Genomic DNA, 21,258 nt, shown 5'->3' with positions numbered 1-21,258 from the left:
CAGGAGATTCTGATAAAAATGTTCTAATCCTGATAACGTTTTTGATTCAATGTTAATGAATATCTCCTGCACACATTTATGCATGCTTCTATTGATTTAGATGCCTATAGACAAATCATTCCATGTGAGTCAGCAAAGAAGGGTTTTGTTTGAACAAAGGGTTGCACAGCTATCTAGCAACAGGACTTTTTTGTTGGTTTGGGGGCATGTGTAATGGGGGGGGGGGGGGGGAGTGGTCTGCTTTTGAAGGAAACCATAAGGCTATGTTCACAGTGGTGCATTGGAGCATAATGGCTGCTTTAACGTGGCTTGCGACACTGCAATTATCTAATTTATACAGTGCGGCGGGTATGTTGTAGTGGAACGTTGTGCGGCATCTTGCAGTGCGTTACCACAAAATACTCAAGGTGACAGTGAAACATACTCTTCATTGATGGTATGCTTCATTGTAAGCAATGCAACGCGCGGAAAATGAGCAGCACCACTTTTCTGTTACATTGTGTTCTTGCTGTTACAGGGAACACAAAGCTGTATAGACGTTACTAGGACAAGTTGTGAAGTTTTCTGTTAATTGGTCCCTCAGGTATGATGGGTATCTCACATTTCATTCTTTAAAGCTGCAGGGATTACCCTACTGATTATTCATTATGGCTTTAGAGACTGTGCAATAATAGTACAATACAATGGACTGAACAGTGTGTGCAATATGCAAGGACGTCAGACACTGTTTAGAGCAGAGATGCCCAAACTTTTTCGGCTTGTCAGCTACTTTAAAAAAAATTAGCAAGTCAAAATGATCTACCTATCTAAAAGTTTAGGAGCACAATTGTATATACTGAGTTCGGCCTATCTGGACGAGCTTCCTCATCCAGATAGGCACTGCTGCTCCGCCCGCATGGTGCGAGCGATCGGGCGCGCTCCCGCCGCTAGCCCCCCGATCAATGAATGGGAATATAATTCCCATTCACCGATCTAACTTCCCCGCAGAAATACAGCCGCTTTCTATCCAGAGAGCGTGGTATTTCTGCCCCCAGGAAACTTCTTCTCTTCTTTTTAGTTCCTGGATGCGACATTGTTCGCATCCAGGGCTTTTTTGACTGTGGCCATCTTGTGGCCAAATAGTAAACTGCACCCACACAGTTTTAATTAAAGGACTTCAGAGGCCAAAATTAATAAAATCACACTACCTTTTTTTTTTTTTTGCAGAATCCACGGAGGACGTCCTGCCCGTCCTCCGCTCCGGTCCACCATCAATGCAGGTCTTTTCGTTCCCCTAGGGCTCGGCCCGACCCCACCGAACGGGTCGCATCGATGCCACCTCTAACATGGCCGCCGCCTTGCTCCGCGGCTGCGCAGTACGCTTTGTCGCTGACGTACGCTTGGGGAGCATGCCGGGACCTAGTACGCGTCGGGAGGCGGGCAATAGGCTGCGCAGTCGCGCTAGCGACAAAGCGTACTGCGCAGCCGCGGAGCAAGGCGGCGGCCATGTTAGAGGTGGCATCGATGCAACCCGTTCGGTGGGGTCGGGCCGAGCCCTAGGGGAACGAAAAGACCTGCATTGATGGCGGAACGGAGCGGAGGACGGGCAGGACGTCCTCCGTGGATTCTGCAAAAAAAAAGGTATAGTGTGATTTTATTAATTTTGGCCTCCGAAGTCCTTTAAACAATTACATTATCTTACATTTAAAATTAGCAATTTCCCTCCCACACCAAAAATTACACATACACTTTTTATTAAAAAAAAAAAAATTAAAAAAAAATACAATAAAAAACAAAAACCACATAAATAGTTACCCAAGGGTCTGAACTTTTTAAATATGCATGTCAAGAGTGTTATTATAATAATTAAAATTATAAGCTTATAAATAGTGATGGACGCAAATTGAAAAAATGCACCTTTATTTCTAAATTAAATATCGGCACCATAAATTGTGATAGGGACATCGTTTAAACGGTGTAATAACCGGGACAGATGGGCAAATAAAATACATGAGTTTTAATTACGGTAGCGTGTATTAATTTCAAACTATAATGGCCAAAAACTGAGAAATAATGAATTTTTTTTCATTTCTTTCTTAATCTTCCTGTTAAAATAGATTTAGAATTTTTTTTTTAGCAAAATGTACTACCCAAAGAAAGCCTAATTAGTGGCGGAAAAAACAAGATATAGATCAATTCATTGTGATAAGTAGCAATAAAGTTATAGGCGAATGGGAGGTGAACGTTGCTCGGATGCATGAGACTTTCGGACTGCGGTGCTGAACCGGTTAAACCCAACTAACTAGGAAGAGGTTAGGGATAAGGATGTGTCCTATTTGGAGACCTACTGCGACAAACGTGCAAAATCACCTGTAATGTAAGTCTAGGAAACGCACAAATTGGTGTTCGATTAGCAATGTGATTGTATGTGCTTTTTAATATTGCTCAGCCATTTCCTTTCCCCCTACATACTATAAGTGAATTGTGTGTGAATTTGCATACAATCCTTTCCTAGGGAGCCGAAAAGGTAAGTTTTTGTAAAAATCTCGTAATTTTTTTTTCTTTAATACTTATTAAATCTTATACAAAAACACAAATCCAAAAATGCAAACACAGTAACAAACATGCCAGATAACTCAGTTTTCGGCAAGGACTTAGTGGCTTTGTTGTTTTTGTTTTTTTTGGGTTTTGGACATTTTAATGTCTGGGCTTTTCTACAATGAGTGACAGTAATTTGCTGAAACCCCATATGAATAAATCCCATGGAAATGGTATATTAATTGTAATTCTTGTTTCATCCACTAGGTGTCAGCAGCGCGAGAAGAGGTCCCTGGTAGAAGAGGTTTCCCAGGTTACATGTACACTGACTTGGCCACAATCTATGAGCGAGCCGGACGTGTGGAGGGCAGAAATGGATCCATCACACAGATTCCTATCCTTACCATGCCTAACGATGGTTAGTGTTTGGATACCTCTTCATAAGAATACCATAGTGGTGTATCTGTAATCTGTATACAGCAGGTACTGTAGCTCTGTCTGATGGGTTTGGCTGTTTCTTGTAGATATTACTCATCCAATCCCTGACTTGACTGGATACATCACAGAAGGACAGATCTATGTAGAACGACAGCTACACAACAGACAGGTAAGAGGTGGTTAGATATGATCACCTATATGCTCTACGTTTATCGAGCCGATTCTAACACTGCTGTCTGTCTCAGATTTACCCACCCATCAATGTGCTGCCCTCTCTCTCCCGTCTTATGAAGTCTGCTATTGGTGAAGGCATGACCAGGAAGGATCACTCGGATGTCTCTAACCAGCTGGTGAGTCCTATTTGTACTGATGTAGTCTTTAGTATTCCTTGTTTCTGCATTGTACACCATAGCTAGCACTCAATGAGTGGTGTAACCGGGTAGCCAGTTATGTGCAAGGAGAAGCATAGCCAGTGGGATCTTTATAGCAGGCCTGTAGGAACCTGGAAGCCCCGGTACTGAGAACACTCTGCAAAGTAGAGTTTTTGCCTTTAAAGTGGATCTGAGATAAACTTTTACTCATTGTATAATTGTGTTCCTTTCATATAGTTTATAGGGCATTCCTATAGCCAAATACTTTTTTTTTGTTTTAATACTCTAATTCCCTATAACGAAACAAGCCTCACCCACAGCTTCTCCAGAGAGCCTTGGCACTCTGAGCCTTAGTAGCAAAGGCTTATGGGAGCTTAGTCTGGGGAGGAGGTTACTAGCCAGAGATTTCAGAGGCAGAGGGGAAGAAAGAGGAGGAGAGGAGTGAAGTTTTCACAGGCTGAGGGGAGTAGATGCACAGCAGCTTGCCTGTGTGTAATGTGGCAAACAGAACATGGCTGCTCTCATTGTATAACAGGAATAAATAATAAACTGTTGAAGCTGTTTGCAGCTAGATTGACAGTGTAAACGATCTATCTAAACTTTAAATAAAATATATAGACAAGTGATGTCGCTAGCACGACTGTGATTTATGAGGGACAGCAGAGCGCAGGGGGGGCCTGGGGGGGGGGGGGAACAGTATATCAACAGAAGCTGGGCATTATTTGCAAACCCAACCTCTGTGCGCTAATAGAATTGTTAGAACCCACTTTGGGTTCTCTTTAAGGCCTAGTGTACACCAGAGCGGTTCGGCAGCGTTTTCAGATCAGTTTGCGGATGTTGAAACGCTAGAGTAATGTATTTCAATGGGCTGGTGCACACCAGAGCGGGAGGCGTTTTGCAGAAACTCATACTCCCGGGCTGCTGCAGTTTTTGGATTACGGAGGCGTTTCTGCCTCCAATGTAAAGTATAGGAAAAACGCGAACCGCTCTGAAAAACTGCAGTTCAGAGCGGTTTTGCAGGTGTTTTTGTTACAGAAGCTGTTCAGTAACAGCTTTACTGTAACAATATCAGAAATCTACTACACCAAAAACGCTTCACAAAACCGCAAAATGCTAGCTGAAACGCTACAGAAAAATAAGTTTCAAAATCTGCTATCATTTTGCGGATCTGCTAGCGGTTTTTGGTGTGCACCAGGCCTAAGACAATGTGCATATTCAGTAGTATTGCATTGTGGGTAACCACAAATGTTCACTTATAGCTGAATTATTGCAAGTTTCCTTCTGTTTTAAGAAGGCAAATAACACCGAGCATTGACTTCCTAAAATTAATCCACTTCTAAAGTTCATTTCTGCTTTACACTCTGGTCAATAATGCCAAACAGTGGGGGAGACGCTGCTCTAGAAGGGAATGGAGTTGGCATCCTGAAAATTAGCCCATTTACTAATGATCTTTCTGCTTTTAAAGGACAACTGAAGTGAGGGTTTTGGAGGCTGCCATATTTATTTCTTTTTTAAGAAATACCTGTTGACTGGCTGTCCTGCCGATCCTCTGCCTCTAATACTTTTAGCCATAGCCCCTGAACAAGCATGCAGCAGATCAGGTGTTTCTAACATTGTCAGATTTGACGAGATTAGCTTTACTGCATGCGTGGTTCTGGTGGTGTTCAGGCACCACTGCAGCCAAATAGACCAGCAGGGATGCCAGGTGGTAGTTTAAAAAGAAATATATATGGCAGCCACCATATAGCTCTTTGATTCAGTTGACCTTTAAAGTGCCTAACTGCTTAATTTGCGTATTCTTTCAAAGATTTAAAGGGGCAGGGTGGGGAGAGGGGCGTATTATGTACAGGTCAACGCTGAGTATAATTTTAATGCTCTACCTGATAATTTCGACGCTCTGGTGTGCCTTTTTTAGTGTTTTTTTATCCATTATTGCTCCAGGAAAAATCAAATATGGCCGCCGGCTCATATCCCTTCTGCTTCCGGGTTATGAGTTGTTCTGGGTGTGCTGTCTAGGCTATATGAGACTAGGCTGCTATTTAGGCTATATGAGAGAGGCATCTGCAGCCTTTCATCTGTGTGCTTTCATTTTGGTATGATGTGCAGCTGGCTGTAGGAAGTGTCTCTCATAGGAATGAAACTGCAGTCATCATCATTATCTATGCAGACAGAGTGCACACAGATCATATTGCCACACGTGTTTGTTTCAGAGCTTCTCTCTCAGCAGCAGCAGCCCCTCCCATGTCATCACAGCTCTCAGTATGCAAAGCAGGAAATCTGAGCCAGGAGGTGGCAGGCTTGGGCTTGAAAAGACTCCACAGAAGAGTGACTCGGCTATAATGATTCAAACCTAGACTGAGCCAGTCGGGGATTCTTATCACATCTTATAATAGACTAAGCAGATAAGAATGAAACTAAAAGCAGGGTAGGTGTTTACTGTCATGTTCCCACTGATAAATGTAATAAAATACATGAGGGTGCTTCGTCTCTGGTTCTCTTTAAGTGAGTAACTGAGATTTTCCATGATGCATCACTCCCAAATATGCAAATTACCTCTGTCCTTGAAGCCAGGCTCACATCCGGAACTGCTAGTGTATAGCAGGCCTGTAGCTTGCCGGTATACATTTTACAGAACCACATCAACCCAACATGCAGACAGCCTGTTTTGGACTTTTTATGGTCCTCATCCGTGCATGGCAGAGATTGATATGGCTCTATGGCATAGGGCTTGGACCAGTACGCAGAAATACCCAGACAGCTACTGGTGACCCAGAACCACTAGGAAAGTATAGGGATCTAAAATATGCTCGGTGTTGCTTTTATTAGGTGGGCTTTTTGTGTCTTTTAGCCCCTTAGGCCTCATTCACAGTAGGGCCCCATCAGCCCATGTTTCACGGTTTGCTGATCAGCAGTGACCAGCAAAGAGCTGCAGCACAAGCAATTTTATGGGATTACTCACACTGCAGTGATTATGGCACGTTTGCGATTTCTACTGCATTTTCTCGCCGATGGTCACAATTCTCATTCACCGAAATTAGAAATGCATTCGCTGAAAAATCGTGGTAAATAGCAATGCAACATTGCGATTTCCAAGTGTGGATGTGGCAGCCTCCATATTTCTCTCATGTAGTCAGTTCTGCCTGCGCCGTATGCCACGGACAACGTGGGCTTTGACAGCAGCGCTTCACACAGGCGCAGTAAGGACAACCTCGCGGTCGTCCTCTGCACCGCACGGGGACCCTGGGCCGGTGGCTGCGAACGAAGCTGTCAGCGTGGGACAGGCAGATGCAAGGGGCTGGAGAAAGCCCCAGGTAAGTAAATTGGCTTTCCTTTACGTTGTCTGATGACTCCTTCAAGCTACATTGGCACTTACAGAAGAAAAAGGCAGCCTGTCATGATATGCTGTAATTTGCATTCTTAAAAAAGAAGGTATTAGCGATAATTCAGCTTTAAGTGAACAATTGTGGTTTCCCATAATGTATCGCCACTAACGATGCAAATGATCTCTTTATACACTTTGTTATCCTGAAGCCAGGCTCACATCCAGAACCACTGGTATATACAGATGGTCAAAAAGATGCACATAAGTTCTATTTGGATTTTCCTTGACCATCTCTACTGGTGTATAGCAAGCCTATAGCCTATACATTTTACAGAGCCATATCAATATTGGGCCTTGGACCAGTGATACAGAAAATCCAGATAGCTCATGGCGACCCAAAACCACTAGGAAAGTATAGGGGGCTAAAAGAGACCGAAACACTGAGTTTCAGTAGGACGGCTTTACGGTCTAGTGTTAAATACTTACCTGATCCAACATAATCTGCACGTCCTCTTTCCTCCCCACTGACTGGAACTTAGTATCGGCATGTTTCCAAAGTCTTCCACAGTTCTTCACAAGCCTGCGTTGCCATGGCCCGCTCCATCTCAGCATCCACCAATTAGGCCACGGCTGTCGAGTTAGGGAAGACCATGGCAACACTGAAGAGGTTTGAAAAAAAAATCAGTGGCTGCATTTCCTAGGGGGTGGAGCAATCACCTGTTTGGATAAAGTTCAGCTCATCTGGTAAGTATTTTTAACCCTTAACCTCCTGAGCATTACGCCGCTCAGGTTTTGTTACTTTTTGCAAAATTAATACAATTATTGTTCCAAATCAGTGTAAACCATTTAGCTAGCACTAGGCTAGCTAGTAAAGGTTTTGTGCACCCCCCGATCCCCGCAGCTCTTCCGTTTATACATTACCCAGCCTGGATCCAGCGATCGGCGCAGCCTCCCCAGACAGCTCCGCTCTTCACTATGGGGAGGATCGCACATGTCGCCGACGTCATGCGCAAACCCGATCATCCCCATAGACCGGAGCTGTGCAGGGAGGCTGCGCAATCGCTGGATCCAGGGGAGATAATGTATAAACGGGGGGGGGGTCGCAGGGGAAGTGGCGGGTGCCCGACACCTTTGCTAGCTAGCCTAGTGCTAGCTAAATGGTTTACACTGATTTGGAACAATAATTTTATTGAGGGACTCATGGGGTCACAGAGCGGTATGCCCAACAGTGTCGGGCATACCGCTAAGGAAGTTAAAGGGAAGGTCCAGGGAATTAAAAAAAAAAAATCTACCTCGGGCTTCACCCAGCCCCTTGCAGCCGTTTTGTGCCCTCGCCGCAGCTCTGGTGGCTTCTGGTCCCCGCTGGTGCACATGCCGACCTCGCAATGTCGGCATCTTCCTGCGCTTCAGCGTGTCAGCTCAGGGAGGTGCACTGAAATTATCCGGGCTGTATTGCGCAGAACTACTGCACCTGCGCAGTACAGTTCAGATGACGTCAGCGTGACTCTGAGAGCTGCTCGCGCAGTCGGCACCTTCAACCGGAGGGGACTCCAGGCCACCAGCGGTGAGCGGAGCAGTGGTGAGGGCACAGGACAGTTGTAAGGTGCTGGTGGAAGCCCCGTGTAAGATTTTTTTTTTTTTTTTTTTTTTTTTTTTTTTTTTTTTTATAGGAGCTTGAATATGTCCTTACACCACTTCAGCCCGCAGGTGTTTTCACCTTCAGGATGGAAGCAATTTCCCCTGTCAGCGCTCCTCCCATTCATTTGCCAATAACTTTATCACTACTCATCACACGTAAATGATCTATAATTGTTTTTTCGCCACAAATTAAGCTTTTTGAGAGCGATACTGGTTTTCAGTAGTTAATGTTCTATGCATTTTGAAGGTACATACACACACAAAAAAAAGAAAAAATACACTTTCTCCAATTCCACCCCCTATAGTTTTAACCTCCCTGGCGGTAAGCCCGTGCTGAGCACGGGCTATGCCGCCGGGAGGCACCGCTCAGGCCCCGCTGGGCCGATTTGCATAATTTTTTTTTTTTGCTGCACGCAGCTAGCACTTTGCTAGCTGCGTGCAGTGCCCGATCGCCGCCGATCCGCCGCTATACGCGCCGCCGCAGCCGCCCCCCCAGACCCCGTGCGCTGCCTGGCCAATTAGTGCCAGGCAGCGCCGTGGGGTGGATCGGAGTCCCCTTTGACGTCACGACGTCGGTGACGTCATCCCGCCCCGTCGCCATGGCGACGGGGGAAGCCCTCCAGGAGATCCCGTTCTTTGAACGGGATCTCCGATCGCCGGCGGCGATCGGAGGGGCTGGGGGGATGCCGCTGAGCTATCATGTAGCGAGACCTCGTCTCGCTACATGAGAAAATTTTTTTAAAAAAAAAACGTATTTGCTGCCCCCTGGCGGATTTTGCCAAACCGCCAGGAGGGTTAAAATAAGCAATGCTATTCTAAATAGAACCCACCCATTTTATTTGCCCATTAGTCCCGGCTATCACAACATTTAAATTATGTTCTTAGTACAATGTTTGGCTATAATATAATTGGAAACAAAGGTGTATTTTTTTTTCTATGTGGATTTTTTTGTCACAACAATTATAAACCCTTATCTACTAAAATTATTATAATTAAATAGCTTCCAAAGCCCCCTCCCCCAGTTACCAAGCAAACAATTTAAAGCAAAAAACAAAAAAAAAATCCATTAATAGTTGGCTTATGGACTTTTTTTTTAGGATGCATCATGAGGATTTACTGGTGTGTTTTTTTTTTTTTATTAATACAAAATCTGTGCAGGGCAACTTCACTTTTCGCCAGATGGCGATACACTCCTTAGGTTACAAGGAAGTGATTTAAGGCTTTATGAAGTAAAGTTATGAATGGACACGGCCTCTGATCGAGGTAATGTCCTTTCATCACAGGCATTGCGATTGGTTCAGAGAAGCTTTCTTTCTCTTCCCCAATCGCTGACACGAAAAACCGCCGGGAGCCTGCGCACCCTGCAGGTTCTGCTGTTTGCAAACTGGACGAGAATGCTCGTACAGTTTGCCTTTAGCTGCGCCTATCTGGACAAAAATACTTGCCCAGATGGGCTTAAGGTGAACCAGAGACGAAGCACCCTCATGTATTTTAACATGTATATCAGTGGGAACATTAGAGAAAATGCCTACCCTGCTTTGTGTTTCATTCTTCACTGCTCAGCTTGCTTGTTACAGCCCTGATAAAATCCCCGACTGAGCATTGTCTGGCTTTGCTCAGGAATCATTATAGCAGTCTCTTCTGTCTTTTTTCAAGCCCAAGTCTGCCCCCTTCTGGCTCTGCTCAGGAATAATTATAGCTGAGTCACTATAGCAAAGCCAGACTGAATGCTCAGTCGGGGATTTTATCAGGGCTGAGCAGTGAAGGATGAAACACAAAGCAGGGTAGGTGTTTTCTCTAATGTTCCCACTGATGGTAAAATACAAGAGGGTGCTTCGCCTCTGGTTCATTTTAAGTGGTTAAACCTCCTCAGTCCTGTATCAAGACAGTCAGTCTTGACCGGTTCTGTCATTTTTACTTTTAATTTCCTCAGCCAATACGGTTGTCCTTTATTGTTTTGGCCCAATCTAAAGTGTGTACAGGGGTCTCAACATTGCTTGCCTCTCTAGTAATGAGTCATCTGGTTTAAACACATGCTCACTTGCTACAGTAATTTCTCTTTTGTTGTCCTGGAGTTAACACAAGGTTTTGGTGCACATGTAAGCGACAAATAGTATATTTTGCTGCACCAAGGATTGCTGCTTTATCTTTTAATATTTCAGACAGGGACCAGTTATAACATTTATACTCTTAGTTCATAACCTTTAAAACATGGTCAATATCTTGAGCTTACAAGTGCCTTCCTCTAGTTTGCAAGAAATCTGCAAAAATGCCATGAAAAGAAACAATGTTGTCTTTGCCTTAGCTCTTTTATGGAATAACCTTTGTAGAAGCACTTTGTGCTCTGGGAAGTTGAGTGACTTTTCTTTGTTTCCTCAGTACGCCTGTTATGCTATTGGGAAGGACGTTCAGGCTATGAAGGCTGTTGTAGGTGAAGAAGCTCTGACTTCTGATGACCTCCTGTACCTGGAATTCCTGCAGAAGTTTGAGAAGAACTTCATCGCCCAAGGTTAGTGAGGAGATGTGACAGGCACTTGTGGCAAGTCTGGTAGCAGTCAACGTGATTTATTCTGCTATTCACAATTTAGCCACCAGGTGGCATTGCATTACAGGTGCCAAACAAAAGCCGATCGAATTCTCTAATCATCAAAATGGATGTTAATACACTTGCTGCAGAAAAATATGCTAGAGGCAAAGACAAAAGCTAGTTGTCTTTCCTAAAGGTGTACCTAAAGTGAAACAAAGGTGGTCATTTAAACATGCATGGGGCTTCTCCTGGCCCCCTGTAGTCCTTCCGGTCCCTTGCAGTCCTTTTTATCCTGCAGCCGTGCCCTTCTGAAAGCTGGCAGACTGAGCCAGATGCGGACTACTGTGCCTGCACAGCCAGGGCCGCGTGCCTCCTAAGATCGCGCTCCCATAGCGCTTGGCGCATGGCAGTCGCAACTTTAATGATCTGTGCAAATGCCGAACATGATTGAGGCGTGCGGTCCCTGGCCAAGCATGCAGCTTTCAGAGGGGATAGCTGCTGAATGGAGCAGAGCTGAACTGCGAGGGACCAGAAGAATTACAGAGGCTGGAGGAAGCCCCAAGTAAGATTAAATGGTCACCTTTGTTTCACTTTAGAATAAGACAACTCGTTTTTTCCTCTGAGTGTTCCGGCCCAATTCAAGTCTAGATGCATGAAGTATCTTCTGGTGTGCTAACTAGAGTGGGTTGAGTGAGGACCCGTTTTAAAGCGAGAACAAGGAGCAGATTTATCCAAACCAGTGCAAGAGGAATTTCAGGAAATATGGTGCAAAAGTGGAGCAGCTGCTCAGAACAACCAATTACAACCCTTGATCTGTGTATCTGCTTTTTTTTGTGTGTGCTGGTTTTGATAAATCTGCCCTATGGTGCCCATACATGGTACAATTGTTCATTTTTTTAATTAGATCATTTAGTTTGATTATTCTATTAGATTGCATAGAAAGATTTTTTCCAACATGTCTGATCGGATTTTTATAGTAAAAACAGGATAATCATTCATTTTTCTTGATTAAAAAAAAGGTTCTTTTCAACTTTTATTCAATTTGATTGTTTTGGTCGAAGAAAACTGGAAAATCAAATGTTTTTATTGTACTGTGTATGAATACCACTACTGTTGCCATATTAGAACTGGTCTCTGTTCTATCTGAACTGGATTAATTATTAAAACACTTTTTTTTTTCTTGTGTGCAAACTAGTCTAGTCATTTTTAGTGTTTGTTTTTTCTTACAGCTGTCTATGTATTTTTGAGTGCAAAGGGTTAATATTGGTATAGGTTTCACAGGAGGGAATTTAGTATAACCAAGCTAAGATCATGTGAAACTTCCAGATCCAGGTGGACAGACAGATATTGGCCAAATCAACCAGACATGGCTGTAGGATCAGAAGGCATCAGTGGTAATTAATACGGAAGTGTCAAATGACATCTACATCAGGGAAGAATAGTAGGAATAGATGGGTAAAGTGAAAAGCCAGAGTGGTTACTGTGGTGGGGAGGAGCACTTGTGGTGGCGACTCCCAAACTTTGAGGCAGGGAACACACTTGAAAGTTTTCGTACGCGTTTTCTGCACAGAAAAACTGAGAACTCATGTTGATCAATGTGCTAGTGCACACTTACTGTGCTGTTCGCACGCAGAAAAAAAACTGACATTCTGCATGATGACTCTGCACATTTTGGCAGTCTTCTCTATCAACTACATCAGCTGCTGTGAAAAAACGCGCGCGTTTTCCTGCATGGAAACACACTTGGTGTGCAGAAAAAGTATGCAGAAAAACGCGAGCGGAAAACTGAAAGTCAAGTGTTCCCTGCCTGAAGAATTTTAACTGATTCCAGGAACTACACCATAGCTCTTTCTAGAAGAGTGCAGTGCTCCCATGCTTGGGTAGATCTAAGGTATAAGACAGTTTGTGTGTTCTTGTGATTACCTGGATTTCTTCCCTCTTCCGAAAAACACACTAATAGGTTAGCTGGTCTGTCTGAACCTGTTTAAAGTGCTTCTACTCTACCATCAAGTCAATACTATACTTTCCCATCATAGTTTGGTATGTGGGGACCTCTGCGAGTGATGGTTATAAACAGTCATGAAGGCAGCGGATATATTATTCAGCACCCCCCCTCCCGCCACGCTTTCTCTACTCCTCCAGATTGCGTTCCAGGGCTGCCAGAATAGAAAAAAACCCTCTCACCCAGTAACCGATATCTCAATCTTCTACCTTCAGGCTGCTGCTACAGGTCTCTTATCAGGACCACCAGACAGACTCCTTCTACCCCGTCCAGCTCCTCAACCTAGCCCCCCCCCCCCCCCCCCCCCCCTCATCCCTTGTTCTTGTTTCCCCACTTGTGTAGGTGCCTGTCTATGCCACACCCCTGTATACTTCCCTGTCAGTCTTCTCATTTTTGTATTAATGTGCTTGTCTGTACCAAAAATAATTTTTGGTACAAACTGTGCTATAAACCTTTTTCTAATTCTGTCCCCCCAACAAAGATTACTCCGGTAAGGAAACATTTGTGAGCTCCTTTGTGGGACTGTAAGGGCCCTTTTCCACCAGCGCTGGCTGAATCGCAAAAACGCAAACCGCTAGCGATTTTACAATCGCTACGGTTTGCTTTTTAACATAGGAATCGCGGTAGGTAATTTCCACTACCGCGATTCGTTTTTTACTTGATCGCGATCGCGCCGCGGAGCGACTTTTGCCGCGATTTTGCTATGCAGTGCATAGCATAGCAAAATCGCGGCCGCGAACGTCGGGGAATCGCCGCTAATTGCGATTCAGCAATCGCTAGCGTTCAGCGTGAACGCTAGCGATTGCTAGTGGAAAAGGGCCCTAAGATACATTTGTTAAATTGAGTTTGTGAAGACCTGCCAAAGAGGTCTCTCTCAAATTGATTTTGTCAAGCTTTTACTAGTTTGTTAGATCTGAGTGATGCATGTTTTTATTCTTTGGTATTGGGAATGGGACCAGGCAATATCCTCTGTGTGGCTTGCTATTTGTCTTGCACTTACTTCTATGTATTTTATGAAGCTACTCTGTAGTTTTCCTCACTAAGGGCAGCCTGCTACTTTCCAATGTGTTTTTTTTACAGCTACATGTCCCAGCATTCAATGCTGATGGCTTTTAGTTTTTCACCAAGATGGGGAGAGTAGGATAACCTTCTGTTGCATGAATGTGTTAAATCTGTTCATAGTAGACCTGCTATGCTTCTGTCTGGATATATGCAGTGACAAGGCATTGTAATCGGCAGTGAAGGAGTTAGTGTTTGGCAGCGGGGTGTCTCTGGGTGGTCCCGAGCCATCACCCGCTATCAGTGCAGATCCTGCTGTTCAGCCCTCCTTTAAATAGCTTGCAAAGGACTGTCACATGGGGGATGTGTATGCGTGTGGGCGGCAGTCAGTTGCCAAGGTAACGAGTGGCTCGTTAAAGGATAATAGCAGCTTTGGCACACATGGATGGGAGCAGCAAGGGCACCAGGGGGGGTCTGACGTGGCCCGCTATTAACCCCACACATCCTCCGTTACAGCACATGATTGATGCTAGGCCGTTTTAATGGAGTAGGTGGTTAATGTTCCGACAGGTGACCACATGGTGGCAGCAGATTGCAGTCTGAGCGTGTTACGCAATGATGTAGTGGCTGCTTTCATCTACATCCATAATCACGGTTTTAATGTGATCGTGTATTCTCGCTGTGTTCTGGAAGATGCTAGCTCCCTGACTTTAATGCTAATAGTCATTCATTTCTAAATCTCTTGTCTGGTGACTTGACTTTTTTTGATATGCAAGCTTTTCTGAGGTGTAATTTAGAGTACCCCTAAACTGAGTGATGTGAACAGTACCAGTTGCCTGGCAGTCCTGCTGATCTTTGGCTGCAGTAGTGTCTGAAATAAATCACACCTGAAACATGCAGCTAATCATACCTCAGACACCTGATCTGCAAGCTTGGCCCGGTGTATGGATAGTTATTAGAGGCAGAGGATCAGCAGGACAGCCAAGCAATTCTGAGTGTGTTTGTGCGCAGTACAGAGCCACTTGTCCTTGGAAGTACTAGGAGATCCAAGTACTCCCAAACGCCTGTTGAGGAGATCCATTAAAAGGACAACTGAAGTGAGAAATACTAATTTATATATTTCCTTTTATGCAATACCTGGCAGCCTTGCTGCTCTATTAGGATGCAGTAGTGTCTGAATAATGCCAGAAACAAGCATGCAGCTAATCTTTCAGATCTGACAATGTCAGAAACACCTGATCTGCTGCATGCTTGTTCAGGGTCTGTGGCTAAAAGTACAAGCAGGAAAGGGATAAGCAGGATAGCCAGGCAACTGGTATTGCTTAAAAGGAAATAAATATGGCAGCCTCCATCACCCCTTGCTTCAGTTGCCCTTTAAAGTCACTGCTTGTGGTGGAGCTAGGAGACAGAGATCACTGGGAAGTCTCGAAGGCTGTATTCACAATGGTCACGTATGCATAAAGCAAATGTATGAACTGCAATGGAGGCTGGACATAGACTTCAATTCAAAGCCTGCATGCAGCGAACAACAATGTGGTCTGTTACAGTTCAGTACTGCAAACGGCCCCAAAGAATTGTATGGACAGTGAGATGGCATACAGGACTATTCCGCCACGTAACTGAGCACTGTGAACAAGACAAACATTTAGCTTTTGCTTTTCTCCTGGTGGATTCAAAGTACCAGAGCTGCAGTGATGGCTAGCCTTGGCACTCCAGCTGTGGTGGAACTACAAGTCCCATGAGGCATTGCAATACTCTTGACAGCTCTAAGCATAACTCGGGGAGCCAGAGACCTGATGGGATTTGTAGTTTTGTCACAGCTGGAGTGCCAAGGTTAGCCATCACTGCACTAGGGCATGCTCAGTAGGCAATAGCAGTGTTGGGGAGTCTAGCACAAGGACTCCTTGCTAAATAGGTGCTGGCTTACAGGATTTGAGCTGAGATTTGAACCCAGGTCTCATGTGTCAGAGGCAGAGCCCTTAACTATTACACTATTCAGCCCTAAGGGATTCATTGCCTTCCCTGTTACTTTTTTTTAATCTACAATGTCCTTTAAGATAAGAAAATGTCTTTGAAATCTATCTATCCTGGCTTGCATTAGTGCAGTCTTACAATGACTGGCTAGCTTTGTTGTTACTCGGGCTACCTCCCTATCTGTAGGGCATTGCTTCTCTTGTACTATTTCCATATGGTTATATTGGTGTTGCAGACGGTTTTCTCAGTGTGCTCCTCTAATGGCTGCCTTGCTTTCTCAGGTCCATATGATAACCGCACAGTGTTTGAGACGCTGGACATCGGCTGGCAACTGCTTCGAATCTTCCCCAAGGAAATGCTGAAGAGAATCCCTGCAAACACCCTGGCTGAGTTCTACCCCCGAGACTCCTCTGCTAAACACTGAAGTCCTCCGTTGTCCTCTCCCTCCATCATACTGCAGCCGCCCCACTGCCCTCAGTTTACAGTCTTCTACGGACCCCCCTAAAGGAGCAGGGCAGGAGAGGTCTCAGGAATTGTACCTGTTAATTTATAGCAAAGGCAGCCATTTTGTGGGTGAACCAGTGTGTTGCACGTTCTAGCAAATGGCTGGCTATTTGGAAGCACTCACAAAATGTCTCCCTACAGAGTGCCAGGTGCTGGTAATGTGTGTAAAATGGGAAAATGTTACTTAACATTAATTTTCTTCCCTTTTTTTTTTTTTTCCTTTCTGAAGTTCTTTCCATATGGAAGGATAGCAACACTCCTTTAGCTGTATACTTTATACTTTTTTTTTTAAAGTAAACCTGTGAGAAGAGAAAAAGTTAAATTCTTACCAAGATAGAGGGAGTCCTCTGGATGATCCGGAGGCTTCCCATGTTATCTTGGACACCACTGTCTGGGACCCTCTTCTAATTTGAGGCTGCACACCCATTCATGTACGGGCGTGGCCGGCTGCACAAGTGCTGTCTGTGCGGGTGCAGTAGCACAGAGCATAAATCTGTGCATGACCAGCTCCCATACTCCTGCGATGGTACGACTGGCTTAAAGTATACCTTAGCGATAAATATTTTTTCAAAAAGGACAGTGTGCAGATGCTTCCCGCATCCATGCACCGGCGTCTCCCGAAGTTTTCCCGTAATTATCCAAGTTCTATACTTCCTGCCTGTCAGTCAGTGCCCTCTGACCCAGATATACTACCCTGCGGCTGTCCTTGGATCGCAAGACGCCCAAGCAGACATACTGCGCATGCGCAGCGTAGAATGTCTGGGTTGGAAAGCACCGACCACACTGGCCATGAAGAAAAGAACTTGGATAATTACTGGAGAAGGGAGGGAGACGCCGGTGCACAGGAGGTGCGATAAGCATCTGCACAACTCCCCACTCACTAGGCATCCTTTTTGAAAAATATTTAGCACTAAGGTATGCTTTAAACACAGTGTGGCTGTACTCGTACATGGATAGGAGCCCAGCCACAAGAGCTAATCTAACAAACTCTTGATTTGTTTGGAGGGTCGCAGTGCTGAGTAGGGTGGGGTTGAGGACGATAGAAGCATCAGGACTAACCGAGGCTTCCCTCTACTAAGGTAAGTATCTAACTTTGTATTTTTTCCTTCAGGTACACTTTAAGCATTCAGTTGCATTCTACAATGCTGCTTATTATTGCTCAAGCGATGCACCAGCATAGGTAAACCCACCTTCATAGGCATGCTAAGTCTGTATCCTATTAGGAGAAAGTACAGCGCTGCTTCGTGCTTCTGTGCTTGCTTTCCTGTGGTGATGCAGTGACTGGAGCTCTCCCTATTGTGCAGTGCTATGCACATGGTTTTAGTGCAAGTTTCTTAAAGCTTTTTCGATGTCTCTAGTTACTTCCTGTCAGAAGTAATACATCTGCAACTTGGTTACGTCCAAACTGTTACCTCACAAATAAGGTACTAATGATGGACTTGTCAATTGACAAATTTGCAGGAATCTGATTGGTCAGTTACAATCGCACCCCCCTCTCAGGCAGGAAGCGAAAGCAACACATGATTGCAACCAGCCATTCAGAGACTTGGGACTCTTGATAAACTGATCCCATGCCTCTTCATGAATTCTCCTGAAGGAAAATGTTTGAATGTTAGCAGCAGAGAAGATCAAATCATTCTACAGACCAACGTAATAGGTGTTGGTTTTTGCTATGTAGGTGAGAAAGCAGCATGTTTTTCCTGAGCTATTTAATGTTGAGAGAATTGTGGTTGAAATGTCATTCGTGTTTAAAGGCATAGCAGGAAGTCAGCTGCGTAGGAAAATTATTCTCCACAAGCTCAGCTTGCACAATTGCACTGAATACCGTGGCTCACATGTCCGTAGAGATTGTGGTGTGTGAATCATCTTGTGTTAACTGTTTCATGCTATTTAAAGACAGAAGCCCATTGCTGTTTACTGCCTCCTGCTGCTTCTGAATGAAGCTGCATCGTGTAGACCATAGATGGCTACATGTTGCCAGTTTCAGGGTGACCACTTGTGGTCCTGTGCAAGGCTCAGCCAATGATTGCAGTGTAGGTCTACCTGAGGAAAGCAGTAATGGCACCAGTTTATCAAAAACCCAGTACATGGAATTCTGGAACAAACACAACGCAGTTGCTTACAGTAGCCAATCAGATTGAAGCTGTTAAATTTACACAAGGTGGAATTTGACCTAAAAATGCTTGCCTGCTAAGAGGAAAGCCTCTGGATCCTTCAGCGGTTTCCTGTGTCCTTGCTCCTACCATTACTGCTTGCAGCTCGGCTGTACAGCGCTTGCGCTAGTACAGCCGTGCCTGCACAGTATGTCGGAGCTGCTTGTCCACGAGACTCCATGCTACTGGGCAGGCACAGCTATAATCGCGCATGGTGAGACTGGAGGACGCAAACTACACGATGGTCCCGGGCAGTGGTCTGGAGGGCTTGCCTCTTCCTAGGCAAGTATGTTTTCTAGGTCACAACCCCCCTTGGGTTTCGTTAGAAGACTCCTGAAGTGAGAAGAATATGGAGGCTGCCATATTTATTTCCTTTTAAGCAATACCAGTTGCCTGGCAGCCATGCTGATCTGTTTGGCTGCAGTAGTGTCTGAATAACGCCAGAAACAAGCATGCCGCTAATCTTTCGGATCTGACAATATTGTCAAACACCTGATCTGCTGCAGCTTGTTCAGGGTCTATGGCTAAAAGTATTAGAGGCAGAGGATCAATAGGACAGCAAGGGAACTGGTATTGCTTAAAAGGAAATAAACATGGCAGCCTCCGTAGCCCTCTCGCGTCAATTGTCCCTTAAGTATGAAGTCTTAATATTGACCTCAGTGAGTGCTTCTGACTATAGCATGTGCTGAATGTAGCAGCGTCAGTGCAGTGGGACTGATTCTGCCCTCCTCTGAACTAGGAATCCATTTAGGGATACGCCATGGGGGGGATGGGCTGTCTGATGTAATTATTGGAGAGAACTGCCAGTCATGGGCAGCAGCATTCTATGCAGGTACTTGACCAGGAATGTTCCAGGGTTTCCCAGTAGAGGGCAGTGAGGGGACTGCAGCATCACCCCTGGTCATGTGACTGGTATGATTCTACCCTCTGTGATAAATAAACCTTTCTTGCCCACCCCTGTTAATTTATCTTCCTTTTCTGTACCCGGCCTCCTGCCCCACCCACTTCCAGGCGGCTCATCTTCTGCTGTGGGGGCCCATTCGGTATTTGTGAATTTGGTGCAATAGTTGGTCCATTCCATGTGTAAACGTTGTATACATTTATTGAAAAACAGCATATCTAAATAAATATTAATGTTAGGAGCGCTGTGTCTTGGTGTATTCATTGCATAGTGTACATTCAGCACTCAGCAGAGGAATCACGCATTCTGAATAACTGGCATTCTTCTTGAAAATGGACCTGTCAGATGTTGTAGCAAGTTTTTGGTCCAGTTTTCAAGCTGAATACAATTACCATAATTTTTGCATAAATTGAGTTATTTGCATTTCAGTGATGATCACTGGGGAAGCAATCAGTGGGAAGCAAATCATAGGTTTGGTATTCCCTGATCATTTAGCCAGCAGCTAGCTTATTTGTTGGTTTATTGATCATAGGCTATTGACTTTTGATGTAGGCCGGTTTTACACCTGGCCTGTGCATTTGCAGTGTAATGCCCCGCCCCATTGCACCGCAAAGCACAAAATGCCAATCATATGACCCTGCGCCAGAGTGCACCAACAGGGTCATATGCATAATGCCGTCCCTCCCCCTCTCCCTGACGTACTCCCTGCTGGTCAGGAAGTAAGTCACTGGCATTCCTGGGTTTCCCCCGTTGTACTCTCCTCATTCTGCGCATGAGTGGTGCCCCGCTGACACCAACATGTTTAAAAGTCTTGCATTGCCTATTGACTTGCATTACTTCTGGCGTCACTGGTGAAGTGGCCGATAACGCGCTGCTTTCTTTTTTTCGGGTCAGCGGTGGGTTGGGCACTTTGGCGGGATGGCGTAAGTGTGCTAGGCCCCAATGCCTTGCATTGTCATTGCGTTACCCTGCGGCAAAGCATGGTAAGGTAACACAGATTATCAGTGCAAGTGTAAAAGGGGGCCTTACACACTCCTGCTGTGTCCTGTACTATGAGGGTGGGCATTTTCAAATGACGTCATTTCTTTGTTCAACACATCTTGTGACCGAGGAATTGACTGTCTCCAAGTTGCACACAAATCACTCCTATTTACAAACAAGGATGTCACACGCAGAGGAGGCAGGAAAGGGAGGACATAAGATTCAGAGGAAGCTCAATAGGGGGACACAGGATGCTCGGAAGAGGCACAAGGTGACAAAAGGGGCACAAGTGAATGGAAAAATCATCTTTTCCAACTTGCATACAAATTCAACTTAAGAACAAAAGCAACATCTAACAGAATAAGCAGGAGGAAAGCAAACTTTTCACCAGTCTGTTGGTTAATATGAAGAAATGGTTTTTGTTTAGGGGTGCACACCTGCACCTCACTGATTACACCTATGAAAATGACACCTCTTCAGCATGCAGTCCTTGTTGTTTTGGACAGTGGTATTTTTTTGTTTTAAAAAACTCCCTAACCACCTTCCCAGACACAAGTGACTGGGATATGGAGGCTGCTCTAATTCCTGTTAAACAATGCAAATTAAAAACACACGATTGTTTCACACGATGGCCAGGGGCCCCGGACCTCTCTCACTGGCCGGGGCCCCAAGGCCAACACGTGATACCTGGAGGGGAGTGCAGGTGGGCCTGGACCTCTCACACCCAGGCTCTGGACCTCTTACATCCAGAAAACCCACCAACACTGCCTCCATACTGAATGCTAAATGCAACACACAAGCAATAGAACACAGCAGTACATGCATCCAGCTACATTTAAAAGTGGTCAGCAGGTGCTCGTCAGCCAATCAGGATGCACTGTCATACACCCTTTACCTGCCATACCACATCCAGCAGCCATTAGCATTCAGG

General features: G+C 45.0%; 1 protein-coding gene across 1 annotated transcript in view; it reads left to right on the top strand.

The window, feature by feature from the left end:
• The window catches only part of LOC137562190 (V-type proton ATPase subunit B, brain isoform-like), a 59,923-nt gene extending 40,336 nt beyond the window's left edge, over positions 1-19,587 (top strand). Inside the window, exons 9-13 of the mRNA XM_068273522.1 lie at positions 2,785-2,935; positions 3,042-3,124; positions 3,201-3,305; positions 10,666-10,795; positions 16,070-19,587. Coding sequence (XP_068129623.1) covers positions 2,785-2,935; positions 3,042-3,124; positions 3,201-3,305; positions 10,666-10,795; positions 16,070-16,212 — 612 coding nt within the window. The 3' untranslated portion in view covers positions 16,213-19,587. The remainder of the gene's footprint in view (positions 1-2,784; positions 2,936-3,041; positions 3,125-3,200; positions 3,306-10,665; positions 10,796-16,069) is intronic.
• The last annotated feature ends 1,671 nt before the right edge of the window (positions 19,588-21,258 follow it).

The sequence above is a fragment of the Hyperolius riggenbachi genome, chromosome 3 (genome assembly GCF_040937935.1).
Source record: "Hyperolius riggenbachi isolate aHypRig1 chromosome 3, aHypRig1.pri, whole genome shotgun sequence".
Lineage (NCBI taxonomy): Eukaryota > Metazoa > Chordata > Amphibia > Anura > Hyperoliidae > Hyperolius > Hyperolius riggenbachi.
Note: the sequence above shows the minus strand (reverse complement) of the source record. Positions and strands in the feature narration are given on the sequence as shown.